This window comes from Astatotilapia calliptera, chromosome 7, assembly GCF_900246225.1.
Source record: "Astatotilapia calliptera chromosome 7, fAstCal1.2, whole genome shotgun sequence".
Lineage (NCBI taxonomy): Eukaryota > Metazoa > Chordata > Actinopteri > Cichliformes > Cichlidae > Astatotilapia > Astatotilapia calliptera.
This window is the reverse complement of record NC_039308.1, coordinates 21,211,445-21,227,460: the sequence shown is the minus strand read 5'-3', so window position 1 is coordinate 21,227,460 and position 16,016 is coordinate 21,211,445. Positions and strand designations below refer to the sequence as shown.

Genomic DNA, 16,016 nt, shown 5'->3' with positions numbered 1-16,016 from the left:
CGCCTAAACAGTGGCTAAAACTCACGACAGCAATATACCCGTCCAGTTGATAATATGTAGTTTTAAGTTTTTATCGCTATGGCTGCAAATGATCAAACGCTGTCTTGAATGACTTTTACCACCACAGTCCAGCAGAGGTCAGTATTTACTCAAAGTTTATCACTTCAAAAACAACTGATGCTTTTATGGTTATGTCCAAACAACTTCTTATTACAGTTTTCTGAGGAGAGGCTTAAACTTCACAACTTTGTTAAAGGAGGATTTACATTCATTTGGCTTTATTTGCCAGTTTATAAGAATATAACTGTTAAAAACTGACTGAGCCAGTGTCTTTATATTTTTGAATATTTATTTCTTCGCCATGAAATTTCAAAATCAAAAGAAAAAACAAAACAAAAGATGATCAAAAATACAATATAAACTTCTGAAAATTAATACACAGATTTTTTTTTTTTTTTTTTTTTAGATTTTCCTTACACAGGGCAAAAAACACTGAGCAAAGACAAAGTCCAGGTGGCTAGTGACTCTGCTTAGTCCTCTTTGCTTTTCCTAGGTCGCAGAATATGGTGTTTCACAAACGATGAGTCTCCCCCCCTGCTTTTATCTCCGATTGTATAACAGTTCACTAGTTAGGCATTTGCCAAAGACGTACAGTACAAAGTGCCCATTAACAAGTCCTGGAGCTAATATCTGTGTTGAAAAAACACAACTGCAATCCAACACTTAGTATACAATATGCAACATCCCACCCGGTTTTGACTCCCCACGAACAGGAGTCATCAGTCTATTGAGACTGATGGTGCGGATGGAAGAGAGACAAGAGTGGCTAACGGGGGAAAAAACAAACCTGGAGAGCAAAATTGTTTTCAATCAATACCAAGTTCCCAGGCGGCAACGATGCAATGGTCGGGAAAGGTCGCCATCCACTGGAAACCCAAAACTGCTGCAGTTAACCAGTTCTAACTAAACATGTAACACCTGTAAAATAAACCCTTTTCTTCTTCACAGAATAGATAAATCTTTTCCTCCATTTGCTATTCACTGGTTTTTGGGGGTTGTTTGCACTCTGAACTACACGGGCGTTTATCATTGCCGTCACGAGAAAAGGAAGTTAAAAAAACAACAACAAAAAAAACACAAATTAAAAAAAAACCTAAATCAGCAGGTGGGGAAAGAAAAAAAGTCCGATGATGGCTGAGGTGGCGTCTCTGGATTTAGCAAACAAATTTTTAAAAAACAAAAAAACAAAAACAAAAAAACAACAACTATGTACCCTGGTGAACTGGAGGGGGAGGGTCTTTTGTCCCAGCTGGCAGGGGAAGTTAGTGATGCTGTGCTTCATATGCCTACCACTCTTTCTTTTTCTCATCCATGGACACTCCACCAGGCCCAAGAGCCACCACCAGCAGCAGGCCTCCAATGACTGACGTGGTCTGGAAGAAGTCATACTTGAGGAAGTCGTGCATGGGCTTGTAGGCGGGGATGGTCCAGAAAGCGTTGAAGTAGAAGTTGATAGCCAGAAGCCACACTACGAGGGTCAGTGCTGCTAACTTGGTTTTGAAACCAATGGCCACCAGGATGATGAGAGCTGTCCCCACCATGTTCTGCAGTATCTGTGGAAGAAGGTGAGTTCATATGAAAATCATGAGGATTGCAATCTGTGGTGTAAATCTGAGGGATGAGCCCATGTTATTAAGCATTTACTTAATATTTCTGATTTATTAATATTTATACTACTAGGACAGAGTTTGAAGAACAACAAAAAAAGGCTACAGGACACTTTTAATCTACTTAGAGCAAATCATATATACCACCCTAAAACTTTAAAGTACACCTTGGGCTTTAGTTATTTAAGACTTAATCACAGCCAGTGGTTAACACATTGGCCTCAGTTTGAGACCCCTTGCCTTGGGGGGAGTTACAAAGCAGTGTAGTCTTAGTGTCAGCCCCCAGATAAATGGGACGATTGCATTAGGAAGGGCATCTGGCATAAAATTTGGACCAAATCAAATATGCGGATCCATCCGCTGTGGCAGCCCCTTGAGAAATAAAGGCTTGATTAAACTCTGTTGTGGGCATCGACATACACAGCTGAAGACATGATGGCTGAGTAGTCTTTTCTGTTATACTTAGTCCAGTGCCTGGGTGCATGCATAGTTGGGACATTTTAAAGTAAATTTGATGCGGAGGAGTACAACAAAACAAAACAAGACAGGCTGACAGCTGGACACCCGCACAGACCTTCATCCTTACTGCCTCTGTCAGTGCGCCCCAGGGCAGCTGTGGCTACAATGTAGCTTGCCATCACCAGTGTGTGAATGTGTATGTGAATGGGTGGATGACTGTATGTAGTGTAAAGCACTTTGGGGTCCATAGGGACTAAGTAAAGCGCTATACAAATACAGGCCATTTACCATTACGGTCATATGACAAAATTTACATCACTGTTGCTGGTTCATAAAGTACAGTCAAAGCTTAAGGGAGAAGCTGAAAGTATCGCACAATAGAATAAAACGTTTCTTTAAATCCAGGTGAGAACCCCCTGATTCACATGAAGCACGTAATTAGACTGTGAGACATGAGGAAAATCTGCAATTTGAGGCAATGTTAATGATAACATTAAATCTCAGAAAAAAATAAGTGAAATTAAAGTACAGTGAGTATAAATGCACGCTCTTTCATGACCTCTTTTGCAGCGTGTTGATTACACATTTATGGCATCATGACAATAAAAGCTGAGCAAACAGAGACTGAGTGTTGACTGTGATGACTGTGTGACCTTTGAGCAAATCTGAGTTCACCACAAATACCATTCTCTATAGAGGATAATGAACTAAAATGATATGTGACACAAATGTAAATAAAATACCGTACAATTGTGTGCATAATGAATATAATGTTCATTACTGTGTAATATCTGACTATTTGGACACATTTTATTGTGAATCTTTGGTCATATTATTTACAGAAACGTACATGTTACCACTTGTATTTAGTTGATCAATAGTAACGTGTAAAGATTAAGTAAATATCTAGCAGCAATGTTCCCTCTAAGCTGCGCGCGTGCGCAATTGCACACTGCTGGCACGGTCTTTGCACACACACAAAAAAAAAAAAAAAAAATCTAACCTGAATTGAAATTAAAGTAAATACGTTAACAACTCTGTTTTGCAGTGTTAGTCAGTAAGTGACTGGCTGCTCCAGTATAGGAATAGAACGATGCCACCTTATCCCATAGTCTAGCTGATCACGTGATTCACACTCATATATACGCAGCTAATCGACGTCGTTGACAGGCTATGACAGCGTCCTTATGTGCCGACACCGGTGTTTTAGCTAGCAAAGCGGCGTGGCTGATGGGGAGTGAAGCCACGTTAATGACAACGTGGACAACCATTGGAGATGTGAGCAGGACAGACAGAACAATTGATGGAAAAAGTGTGGACTTTATACCAGTTTTTAAATTGTGTTGATAGGCCACGTAAAACCAGAGTTATGAAAAAAATACATGCAATGTTTGGTTTTCTTCCTGAATACTATCGTTGTTTACATTTACTGCGGGAAGAAACGGTAAAAATGGCATTTTATAAGGAAAACGCTCGAAAGCACTCTCCGCCTGTGAGCAAAACCAAAACCAGAAACCCCCCCCCCCCCCTCCTATTGGTGGGAAAATGTACCATGTCGACCAATCAAAAAATGATATGGCAACATGGCATTTAGATGTTTAGGGAGGGGGAAGTTTTAGGAGTGACGGCTGTGTTTTGAGACGTTTAGCGCAAATCTTGTGTAGTTAGTGTGTAGTGTAGTCAATAGTTTTGTTGTGTGTGTCAGAACAATGAGGCGACTGCTGAATGTTACAGGTGTTACAGGAGTGATACATCTCCTGTTGTCGGGCCTGCAGGCATCAGGCTGTTGTTCTCCTTTATCTCATAATGGACAGAAATTATTTTTTGGAGTGGCACAAATCATTTGTGTGGCATCAAATTTGATGCAGAACAGCTGATTGTTCTGTAAATAGTTTGAAATGTTTATTTAAAAAACAACAACAAACAAACAAAAAAAACCAAAAACGCCTTGGCTGCATTTTTAGGTAAACAGCTGCAAAAAACCCCCAAAAAACTTTGTTTGCAAAGCTCAGTAACTTTTTTGAAGTAGTAACTATATAATGAATTGCCCAACATTGGTCATTATGTACTGTGTTTTGCAGACAGAGAGTTACAGGACTCTCTCCCAGACCACAGACTCATAATACAAGTCGGAGCTTTATAACAAAAAATAAAAATAAAAGAAAAATAGAAAATTGTGTTTTCAAAATTGGAGTTGAAGTTATTTTTACTTCTAATAGTGTTACCATTCTACACAGGTCATGAACAAGATTTTTTTTTTTCATTGTAAGTGGGCTAAAGCAGTTAATTAAAAGTAGTCTAACATAAATGTAAATGCTGTAATTTGATTATTTTAATAAACCATGTAACTTGGATGGATTTGATGCTGGCGTGACCACAGTGCACACGTCTGCTGTTGCTCACAGTGGTCCAAGGGACCGCTCAGGGAGTTTGTGTGTTCGCTCGGACACATGAAAAATTAGAGGGAACATTGTCTAGCAGTCATTTTAAGATTTCTGATGTGACGTTTAAAACATGGTTTAGATGCAAACCAGTCAGTATGGTTCCTGCATTATTTAGAAATGCATATAAATATAATATGTATCATCTTGATCACCTGTCGTGGTAGTATGACATGAGACTTAATGTATAGTTAATTCAAGGCTATTGCAATAAAACTATTTTTAATGACAGGAAAACCATCTGTATGAAGCGGCTGGAGAACGTATGGGTATTTGATTGTGTCTGAACTCACAGAGAAGAAGCTGGAGTCGAAGTGTAACAGGGTCATGAACATGAGCACCAAGAGTACTCGACCGCCCAGCTGCATGTACTGCTTCGGTGAACTCTCTCCCATGGAGGGGACTCCAGCAAACATGCTTTTTCCTTCTGAACGAGATTCAGCCAGTAGCAGCAGCAGACCACCTCCAAGGGCCAGGTTTCTTGAAGAGGAGAGAGGACAGTTATTTTTGAACAGTGTCCTCAAATGAGCAGAAAAAAGCCATCCCTCTTAACTTGTCAAATGGTGACAATCCGATTGTTGTTTAATTAGCAGGGTAAGGGAACTACTCCATTAACTTATGCCTACTTGTATGGCGAGAATGTTTTTATATTTTATTCTGAATAACACGAATGTTTCAGCTATCAAATTTGACTATTTTTCTGTTAATTATAGAGCTGATTTACTACATTATACTACAACTCTCTCCTGACATGAATTAAATGCCCACAAAATGCATAAACAGACAAACGTGGCACTATATTTAACAGATTTCTCCAGAGACCCATGATTCATCCAGCCTGATGGTGTTTAAATCTAAATCACAGGTCTTCTCCACAGTAATTACGGTAATCCTAAGTGTTGGTGTCTGTTTGGAAACGGTGATGTATTCTGATATAATGCCACTACGAGGAGATTAGACTTTCTATTCCTGCAATCCTACACTATATTTTTTTCCCTTATTGATTAAACTAGTTCTAATTCAAGTTAAATGAAAATGTTATCAGAAGGCACCACAAAAAGCATCCGCTTCTGCTTCATCACTCGTGAGCAAACTTGAATTGAAACAACATGTCAGTAAAAAGTGATGGCTGCTTTTGTTTGAAGTTTGATTTTGTCATGCATGATATTAAAGTTGTGTTTCAGTTCAGCACCTAGTGACACCTACCTCATCAAAAATTTAAGGTCCCATAAAATGCTGTATGCAACCGTCTGGTGGGGAAAAAAACCACAACATTCAGATTAGACACAGTGACATAAAAAGAAAGGAAATATAATACGACTGTTCTCACCTGTAGCGCTATGATCCCAAATAGTCCAAAGCAGGCATACTGTACAAAATTTCTACTGAGGATGAGGACACAACCACCTGTTTGGGCAGGGACAATAAGAAGAGTTAAGCCTTGAATGCTTCTCATATGGTCCGTTCTTCTCTTTACGTTGCAAAATGCAATCATAAACCATAATTTGCAGTGCTTTATCAATAGGATTATATTACATATTTGTGTTAGATTAACTTTGCTGTTAGAAGGGTGAGGCTTAGATGGCTTGGGCATGTGCAGTGGAGGGATAGTGGATATATTACAAAAAGGATGTTAAAGGAAAAGATGAAATCCTCAAGGGAGGGTCAGGATGGATGTAGAGGGTCAGTGTGATAGATAAGGATGTTTGGGATAGTGTGAGGTGGAGGTAGATGAGCAGCAGACAGACAAAATGTGGGACACATACATTTTGCTCACACTGTTTATGACTTCCTGCAAGAGTTGTGTGTGCATGTGCAATTTACAAATAATCCCTGTGAGTCAAGGCCTCAGGCTTATCAAGTGCTCAGTTATGCAAAATTTTTATTTTCATGTGTGATGTCAAAGAGTACAGACATGCTTAATTTGAACACTGCAGGTACACTGCCTGTTAGCACAGAAGCCCCAGTCATCTGCTGCTCAGATCTTCTGTTTGCGAAGGTGCAGCCAATCAAAAGGACAAACTATCGTAAAGGCAGGTGGAAAGAAATGACCTGTGTGGCTGCGCCAAAGCCCAGTATTAAATAAATAAGACTTATACTGAACCAGAAAGCATCCAAACCTACTATAGTACTCTGCAAAAGAAAATAATGCCTAGTTGGAAGCTGCCTAAAATCAAATGCTAAAGCTGTAGTCATGGAGGTCCAGGCTCAGGAGGTACAGCAGGCCTTCCACTCATTGGAAGGTTGGTGGTTCAATCCCTGGCTGGATTTAACCATTATCAGAATTTAAAGACATTGAACTGCAAGTTGCTGAGTCACTGTTAGATATAAAGAACTTAGACAAAAACAAAGTGTTTGTATGAATGGCTCTGAATGGGTGAATGAGACATGATTCAAACACTTTGAGTAGTAGAGTAAAAAAAAAAAAAAGCACTATACAAGAACGAGTCCATTACTGAGAAACACTCTAGAGAAAAACTATATTCTCTGGCTGGCAAGTAGTTGCTGGCCTTTGCTTTGTGAATTCAGGTCGATTGCCAGGGTGTTGGCGACTGGTCTCTAGGTCTACTTGACTGATGCCTGAAACTAATGCTATCGAAGTAATTCTATCATGATCTTTTTTGCATCATAAAAACGTGTTTTTCTGTTTTTAAGTCAGTCCTCGTTGAATTTGTCCACAATATGTATCAAAGGTCTAGACTCTAGAGGGTTTGATTTAAGCATCTGGTTACTCTAGACTCTAGAGTAACCAGATGCTTAAATCAAACCCTTTCTACAACAGCTACCACAAAAGTGAACATTATAGAGTTCATGAAGGAACATGTTTTGCAGGGGTATTGAAGTTATGCCTAATTAGAATGGTGTACACTGGGAAGTAACAGTTCATGCTGAACAAATACTGTACTGATGCTTCCTGCTTCACTCGTAGTTTCAATACATGAACTAAACTATTTTTATTTATCTCATCAAAGAGCTAACATTAAAGATGTCACCTAGATTTGTTTGGCAATTTTAATTAGGACTGCTCCCGTTTACTCACCGAGCTGTCCGATGAGGTTAAGCAGCACAAAGCATGTAGCGAGAAAGTAGCCACAGTTCCAGGTTGCCTCAATGTAGTCTCGCTGCTCATTCCACTGGAACCACATGCGGATGCCATCTTCGAGGAAGGTGCTGATGAGACACAGACGAGCCAGGTGGGGCAGGTACTGTTTGGTTACCCGCAGGAACTGGGAAAGAGAGGAAAAATGACTGACAAGGTCTGAAGAGGGATGGAAAGAGGTAATTTTGATTATGCTATATTGTATAAATATAATTCAATGTCACCAAGCCTTAAAATCCACTAAAAAGTTCCCTAAAGGCTCTTTAAATAAATATATACTTACCTGCTAACAGTCAAACACACCACTGTGCGGGAGACGCCACTGTCTAATTAGAGCTGCGCAACTAATTGAATTTCATCTGGGAATGGTTATTATAATAAGATAATCAAGACAAAACATTTATTGTGCCACACAAAATTTAGTCCCCTCCAGACTGTGGAAGGCTGGTTGTAATTTTTTTTTTTAAAGATTAGTGTGATAGTATGCCAAAAATCACTAGCAATATTTTTCTATAATCAGCACTCCAAAAAACATTAAATAAAAGATGAAGATGTTACACTCTATATCAGGGTTGGGCAATCAATTATCTCAAGGGGCTATGTGAGAAACTGGGACTGGTTCGAAGCGTCACACAAATAAGCTGAACTCAAGTTTGTTCAATATTAATTTGATCTCTTTATATAAACTGCTACTGGTAAGAGCACATGTTATAGCTGTGGGGATACCCCTGCTCTATATGATGTTCTTGCCTCATTAATCAATCTGGTTGAGCATCTAATAAAACAAAGCTAATCAAACTAACTTCAAAGGTGTGAGAGTCTCATACATGCAAATAGCAGAATTACTGATAGATATTTCAACACAGCACAGCTTTGTTCAACTAAAAAGTATTTCTTCAAAGACAAAATGTGATGAACATTTAAACAAAACACAAATTAAGTAACTGAGGCTCTTCTCTCAAGAAGAATTCATGTACTTCCCAGACACTAGTCACACAGGAGAGCAGAAATGGCCTGCCCTCTGGCCCGCCTATCCAGCAGTCCACATCAGCACAGTCAGATCTCAGCAGCCTATCAGCATCCACCAACTCTCACTCTGACTGCTGTGCGAGACATGAATGGGCCAACTTGGAGCCAATCCTAACAAGCCCAAAGGTTGCTGCAACAGCACAGAAATACACTCTTTCGAAGTGTTAAGTCTGGGTAAAATGCTAGCTCAGTACTCATTAGTGAGGGATGTGCCCCTTGCATTGAACTTCAGTGAGCCTCCTACAAGGCAAACAAATCAGATGGTGTGTACTTTTCCCATGTAATCTTTCACAGCACTCGTGATGGCCAAATATAAATCAATCAGGCGTTATGAAATTAGGGAACATTTTCTGGGATTTGGACTGAGTTCAGTCAACACGAAGGGTCGTAAACGTATGCAGAACTGGCTCCATGATATTTGATTACTTTGAGCTTCTTTATCTGTGCTCTGCTTTGCAAAAACGTGAGACCAGTAACCTACAGCACAGAGAGCTCAACGTTTTGAAGGAACAAGGAAGATATAAAACCACATACGTGGAGAGGATGGTCCCCAGTGGTTACAAAACAAGGGTCAGGAGGCTACCTGAACGCTTATCTTGGCGTCAGCTCATGCCAAGTTGGTTGTAATCACATGAATATAAATAACAGAAAAGCCAAAGCAAGGTATAGAAGCACAGATGCGGCCGGTGTAATAGAGAAAATATCAGCGGTGCTAAGCACTAAGAGTGCTAACTGAGTAACGTGTTAGGGTTAGCCCACAACTTTGGAGCCATCATAAGTGATTTCACAACAGCAGTCTGGCAACATAATAATGTTAATAACCCGTGTGGCTAGAAGCAAGCCGAATAACTGACACAATGAAGGAACAACCAAATGTGCTCCTGTCACCCAGCTCTTTCTTAGTCAATTTAGCTACCAGTTTCATCTGGTCGGTGTGACTCAATATTGCTATCAAACCCATCCCGACACACATGACAGGCATCTCCAGCATTTGTCACCCAAATTAAAACAAGAGTTGAAGCCGTCGGCAGGAACGCAGAAAGAGTAGCCGACAGACGACAAGAGGAAACGGTTAACTTCATTCTGGACAAACTAGTTAGCAGCTAACCTGCTAGCAGCGGTTAGCAGTGTGAGCTGCTGTGCGGGGAAAAAATCAAGTTACCTGGTCTGCCACGTCTTCAGCGGTGTTCATAAGATCCTCCTGCCCCATATTCGTGTAATTTTACCAGCTGTAATGTTTAAGGCTCGGCGCAACACGGCTTCGGTGCGTTGGGTTTTTTTTTCCGCAAGCTGTGTTCGCTCTGTTCCTGCCACTGTTAACGTTATTTACTTGAAGATTTCCCGACTGCCTGGACTCAGAGAAAGGCCGCCTCCGCCCCACAATGCCCCGCGATTTGACGAGCGAGACGGAGCGAGCCCCCCTACATGGCACTGCAACCGCGGTGTGCCACGTATACCGATCCGTACGGGGTCCTCCGGCTCGCCGCTGGGCATTGTTTACGGCTGTACACAAGTAAACAAGCGCTGCTTTACAGCCCCAAACCCACCTGATGTTAATATCACTATAACCTGTTAGTTAGACCGTTTCCCTTAGACAGTCATACCTCTGTGCTTTTAAAATTTCTTTCTGATAATTAATCTTTTAGAGATATGGTTATAGTTTGTATGTAAACTGTCTAATAGGGTCTGTAAAAAGATAACATATTTAAAATACTACTAATCTATACAATGTAAGCTGAGTTAAACAATTTTATTACACTTAATTTCAACACTAAGCAAAGTTTAAGTAACCGTCAGAGAAATTATATTTAAACCAATTTGTTTAGTAGATAATTAAAAGAAAAATAGTAATATATATTGGGATTTTTTGTTTTATCTTGTTTTCAGATGTTCTGCCGTATTTTCGGTGGCACCCGAACAAACTGATGCAGTTCTGGATATAAATTTGACAGGTCTGTAAAAGACCATTTTAGTTTAGGCATAATCTAGTGGCTTTAAAGGCTATTTAATTATTTTAATAGTGAGATCATACAGTGAGCCGTCATCTCCTGTGAGATATTAGCAGTCACGTATGGTAAAGTTGTGGTCAGAGGTTTACATACACTCATGATGAGCATGAATGTCATGGGAAGTTTTGTTTTTGATCTCTTTGAACTATTCTTTACCCAGAGTGGAATTAATGTTTGTACAGCATACATCTTCAATATTTTTCTTTAAACAAAACAAAACAAAACAAAAAAACAAGAAATGGCTGCACAAGTTTGAATTTATTTGGGATTTTTTTCTACTAAATATACAGGCAGAATACGTACTCCCCAAATAATATTTGGTTAAATGTTCCTTAGCAAGTTTTATCTTATCTGGTAACCATTAACAGGTTCTAACCACTTTTGCTGACACAATTAGACACAATTATTAAGACTTCATTTAAATTGGTTGGTTTCCAGGCAAATGAACAAATGTTTTTGAGTTTGAGTCTTTAGCAAGGCAAATCCAGAACTTTAACGTTAACCTGCTTCATCCATTCAAAAACCAGCTTTGATGTGTGTTAGGGATCGTTGTCCAAATTTCAACTGTTTGGTTTTGAAGTGAAGTTATTTGGAGGTAGTCCTTCATTATTCCATCCACTTTGTGCAATGTACCAGTACCACTGGCCGCAAAACAGCCCCAGAGCACAGTGCTACTATCAACATGCTTGACAGCTGGTACAGTCTTCTTAGTTTTGGAAGCTTCACCTTTACCCCTCTAAAACAAATCTTTGCAGGTTTTTTTTGTTAAAGTAGTGACACATTTGAATAAGTTATATTAACATACAGTTGTCTGAACTGATGATCCTCAAATCTGCAGTTGTTTAAAATGGCTTCAGGAGACCGTCCCAACTTGTGTAAATCTACAGCTATCCTTCTTAGACCTTAGACAGTCCCATTGTTCTGAGTATTGGTTAAATCCAGTGAATGTCAAAGAAATCCTCCTTATTCAGATACTACCAGTTTTAGTCCATCATGATCACTAAACAGATGAACCTTTAGTACCACTTATTTCAATACTATCAACTGACTTTATGTATCTAATTGAGCCTGTATGTATACCCCTGTGTGGTATACAGCCCTATGTGGATTAGAGAAAATCCAAAACAAATTCGAACTTGTTTACCCAACTCAAGTCCTCGATGAATATATGTAAACTTCAGACCATGACTTTAGATGTACATGTAAGGTTCAAATTACTTTATTTACACTAAGATTACAGCAGATCAGCCATGCCTTCGACAAATCACAATAGTATCAGCCACTGAACAAAGGCACCATTTAAAGAAACAATCAGTTTCAATCAAGTTCTCTGAATTTTACTGTACGGACAATGGCTGACAGGCAGCTGTCCTGGTGAATGAGATCATATGCAAGAGACTTACGATTATGAATTTTCAACATCTTGGTGATAATACACCTGTGTGGCTCATCGATAACCAGATTCCCAACCTTCAGTACCACAGTACAGAGGGAAATTAACAATAAGACCCCTGATTCTTTGCTGTTAAATTTTGTAAAAACTCTAAAACTAAACTGTACATTAAATGAGATGGATTAAAGCTTATTGTGGTGCTCCATATAGAGCAACAACAGTCCATCATTGGTGAAGCTTATTGCAGCACTAGAACAAGATCTCTTCTCGCTTCCTTAAAAGTCATATAAAAAACTGTGAGCGGAAATGTTTCATTTTCCATCTTTAGCTGCAAATCTGTGTTGAAGAAAAGTTTGCATCCTCAGTGCACAACAACCAGTAAAATCAGATCTCGATGGTCAGATAAATCTCCGTTCTCGTGGAAAAGATGCAGATGTGTTGTGTGTAGTTGCTGAAGTTTGTCGTATGATATCAAGTTGGAAACCTAACAGAATAATTTGAAGCATTTTTTAGGTTAAAAATTGGAGTAAATGTTTTTTAAAAAAAAGACAGACAGTTCTTGCAAATTCAAACCAAGTTATATTTTACACTAGTGCAGTTGAATGCAAACCAGAAAACACACCTTATCCAGTCCAAAGGAACTTTTAAACACATTTTCTATGCATCATGTAAATCAGCCTTTGTTGGACCAGTGGAACTCAGGAACCAAAAACATCCTCGCGTAATAGATGTTGAAGGGTCACAGGCTGATTCTGACACAGGAATAACACTCCAAACTAGATGTCGTGGCAGGGTATATAAAAATACTCTTCATATGGGGGTTTGGATTTTACTTTCCATTTTGGGCTTTTCTGTGTTTCTTTTTCATTTTGCTTGATCTCCAGCTGTTATTTCTTTGTTTCTTGTGAAATCCACCACCCTGAGCCTGAAAGAGAAAAAGACAAATAGCATAAACAGCATGAAAGTAGACCCATCCTCCCTCAACAGTTCAGGCTGGTGAGTGGTGTAGGAAATTTTCTATGCACACTATGGGCCCCATAGGACAAATTAAGTACCACGCTAACCATGTCCACCCCTTTATGACCACAGTGTACCCATCTTCTGATGGCTGATTTCAGCAGGATAACAAACCACGTCACAAAGCTGAAATCATTTTAAACTGGTTTTCTGAACATGACAATGAGTTCACTGTACTCAAACCGCCTCCAAAGTCACCAGATCTCAACCCAACAGAGCATCCTTGGAACTTGGTTGACCAGAACATTCACATCACAAATGTGCAGCAACTATGTGATGCTATCATGTCAAGATGGACCAAAATCACTGAGGAAGGTTTCCGGCACATTGAGAATCTATACCATGAACAATTAAGGCCGTTCTAAAGGCAAAAGGGGAATAAGCTCGGTAAGTGTACCTAATAAAGTGTCAGGCGAATGTATATTATTCCACAGACCTTTTTGCGTTTCTGCACCGCCTGTTTTTCAACCTCCATTTCTTCATCCTCATCTGTCTGAAAGTCATCTTCCTCCTCTTTCCTTCCGTCCTCCATACTTTCTTCTGCTTGGTTTTTCAAAGTGAATATGGAGGCTGTGGACAAATACATGGTGTTACAGAGCAGTAAAACAGGCCCGCTACAAGAGTTTCACTAATCTGTGCCATTATATGTGGATTCAATGGAGAACCAGTCATGTAAAACTCGACAATTATCCTGACTAATATTGGTTCTTCCGATGGACAGTGTGCTTCTCCTGAAATCAGTGGTCAAATGAATCTAATGTGTGTAGATGGGAGATACTGACGGGGGTAGAGGTCGCTCATGCTGTCCTCAGAGTCACTATGACTGTCATCACTGGATGAGGGTTCCCACGTGCTGCTTGAATGCTTGGAAGGGTTTCCTCGACCGCCCTCCTCTTCAGTGTTTCTGGGCCTTTTCTGCGTCAGTCTGGTTGGAATGAATTCAATCCCCTGCTTCACACATTCTTCATCTAGAGAAGGCATAAGGCAGTTGTGTTAGCCATCACATTCACAGTGTAACTATACAACAACCCATACCCTCAGTGTTTTATGCATACTCATATATCAAGTCTGTATTTACTGACATTTTCTCACCTTCTGATTATTTATTTATGTAACAAATGACAGATTGTGGTATTGTTTCCTTCCCGTTATGCAATTTAAACTTTGATTCTTTGCAGAAGAATAGAATTAGCCGAATCTTACTACTGTAAGCTCACCAAAAAATAAATTAAAGAAATTGCCAAATATGTCAGACTACATTGGTCTGAGCAAATTAAGCACGATTGGTATATGCAAAAAAGTGCTAACAAATGAATAAGCTCATCAGATAGCTTTGCTTTCCTTCCTGAGAGATGGCTATCACACAAGAAGTCTGACTGCTGAGATGAGTAACATCCTGAATCTTTACACTACAGGAGAGGTGCACATGGAGAGATAAGTGATGCACTGACATTTAGAGAGGGCTTTCTTGAAGCGTTTTCCGTTGACGTGCCTTAAGACGTGGTGCGGCTGCCGGTTGAGATGCCGAAGGGTCAGCTTACAGAAGAGCTGATTGCTAGAGCACAAACAAAATACATACATTACATCAGAGGATCCACTTTGATCTATATGGCATCACAAAATTACTCAGCTGTAGTTACTAAAATCACTTGTTGGGCAAGCAAACATGTCCTTACGGTTGCTTTGTGCTTGGCACGATGTGCGGCTCATACTGGCTGTAGTTGAACTCTGCTGCAGCACTCAGTTTCTCATATTTCTTCCCCTCAGTGAACTTCTGCAGCTCGGCCAATTTGCAGGGAATCTCGTGGCCATTTAGAGTACATTTGATCTGAAAAAGTACAAAATCGAAGGTATGAATAGGCTGTTTTTATTGGCTTTAATGTTTTGGTCAGCAGAGGTCGGTGGATCAATCCAAATATCGCTAGCATTGATACCAACACTGGTACTGACACGAGTCCAAAATGATCGATACTTTCTTTCTGTCCTCTAAGATCAGTATGTAGCTCATTGTGTTAAATTGATGATAATTCTTATCATAAATCACGACACGCTGGGATAAGCTGCCTTTATAAGTTCCAAGTATCAGCGACACTGGCTCTGTATTAACTTGTTATCTGATCGACACAATAAATGGCAGTATTGCACACCGCTGTTGAGCACTCTTTAGCAATCACAACATCTGAACACCTGGCTCGTGCTAGATCAACGTGCAGGTTAGCATCAGCTCACACGAAGTGCACGTGTGACGTGGAGAAATCTGCTCGCTAACCTTTTTACCGCCTGTGAGCTGAAGAAAGGGGTGATTCAGGAGGAACTCTCTTAGGTCCGCAGGTAACTCATCCATAGTTTAGAAACACTTCAAACCAGCTCGTTCAGCTTGTTGACGAAGACAACGCTTCAACAAGGAAGCTCCCAACACGTGGGCTGACTGCGCAGACTCTGTCGTGTGATCTTGGCGCCATCCAGCGATCAAATCAAGTAAAACCCATCTTACAAGAAGTTAGCCATTCACCTCTCTCATTTGGCATCAGGCGATCCTTTTATCGAACCACCGGTGTGATTAAACAAAAGCAGACAATTGTCTGCAAGAAATAATGTCCACGGTCCTTGATATACTCCCCTCCCCTTTTTTTGCTACCTTTAAGAAACTAAACCTTAATCGGCTTAAGTAAGGTGACAACAGAGCCCAGTCAGCTGACTGCCACCATCTGACAGGTCTGAGAGCATTACGGAAGACAGACAGCCCACTCTGCTTGGATTTCATAAAACTACAGAGTAGCCGGCATATGAGCGCATGCGTGAGCTTTGAATTAAAGTTCATAAACCAGTAAAGTAGACACCTGTAAAAGTAAATAAAACTATTTTATAAATCTTCCTAGCATGGCTAGTTTAGCACATTTG

General features: G+C 40.0%; 2 protein-coding genes across 3 annotated transcripts; both read right to left on the bottom strand.

Moving 5' to 3' along the window:
- Positions 1-443: 443 nt before the first annotated feature.
- On the bottom strand, positions 444-10,228 carry surf4 (surfeit 4). The gene is made up of 6 exons (XM_026173740.1): positions 9,859-10,228; positions 7,608-7,794; positions 5,898-5,974; positions 5,774-5,817; positions 4,861-5,047; positions 444-1,613 (listed from the first exon to the last, which is right to left on the bottom strand). Exons 1-6 carry the CDS (start codon positions 9,904-9,906, stop codon positions 1,347-1,349), a joined length of 810 nt encoding a protein of 269 aa, XP_026029525.1. The 5' UTR covers positions 9,907-10,228; the 3' UTR covers positions 444-1,346.
- A 2,429-nt stretch (positions 10,229-12,657) lies between these two features.
- surf2 (surfeit 2) lies at positions 12,658-15,840 on the bottom strand. Of its 2 annotated transcripts, none has more exons than XM_026173737.1 (6): positions 15,385-15,840; positions 14,792-14,943; positions 14,567-14,670; positions 13,898-14,083; positions 13,552-13,685; positions 12,658-13,023 (listed from the first exon to the last, which is right to left on the bottom strand). In XM_026173737.1, exons 1-6 carry the CDS (start codon positions 15,457-15,459, stop codon positions 12,928-12,930), a joined length of 747 nt encoding a protein of 248 aa, XP_026029522.1. In that variant the 5' UTR covers positions 15,460-15,840; the 3' UTR covers positions 12,658-12,927. The 2 variants fall into 2 exon arrangements, with proteins under 2 accessions (XP_026029522.1, XP_026029523.1); XM_026173738.1 differs by having other exon boundaries at positions 12,962-13,023; positions 13,513-13,685.
- Between the last annotated feature and the right edge of the window lie 176 nt (positions 15,841-16,016).

What these genes read in the sequence shown, in the direction of transcription:
- surf2 (XM_026173737.1), bottom strand. Translation starts at nt 15,459, where the DNA reads ATGGATGAGTTACCTGCGGACCTAAGAGAGTTCCTCCTGAATCACCCC. An exon ending in AGCTCACAGGCGGTAAAAAG is followed by an intron (nt 14,944 to 15,384) that starts GTTAGCGAGCAG and finishes GTACTTTTTCAG; the next exon opens with ATCAAATGTACTCTAAATGG. An exon ending in CAAGAAAGCCCTCTCTAAAT is followed by an intron (nt 14,084 to 14,566) that starts GTCAGTGCATCA and finishes TGCCTTCTCTAG; the next exon opens with ATGAAGAATGTGTGAAGCAG.
- surf4 (XM_026173740.1), bottom strand. Translation starts at nt 9,906, where the DNA reads ATGGGGCAGGAGGATCTTATGAACACCGCTGAAGACGTGGCAGACCAG. An exon ending in TAACCTCATCGGACAGCTCG is followed by an intron (nt 5,975 to 7,607) that starts GTGAGTAAACGG and finishes CTGCCCAAACAG; the next exon opens with GTGGTTGTGTCCTCATCCTC. An exon ending in TCGACTCCAGCTTCTTCTCT is followed by an intron (nt 1,614 to 4,860) that starts GTGAGTTCAGAC and finishes CTTCTTCCACAG; the next exon opens with ATACTGCAGAACATGGTGGG.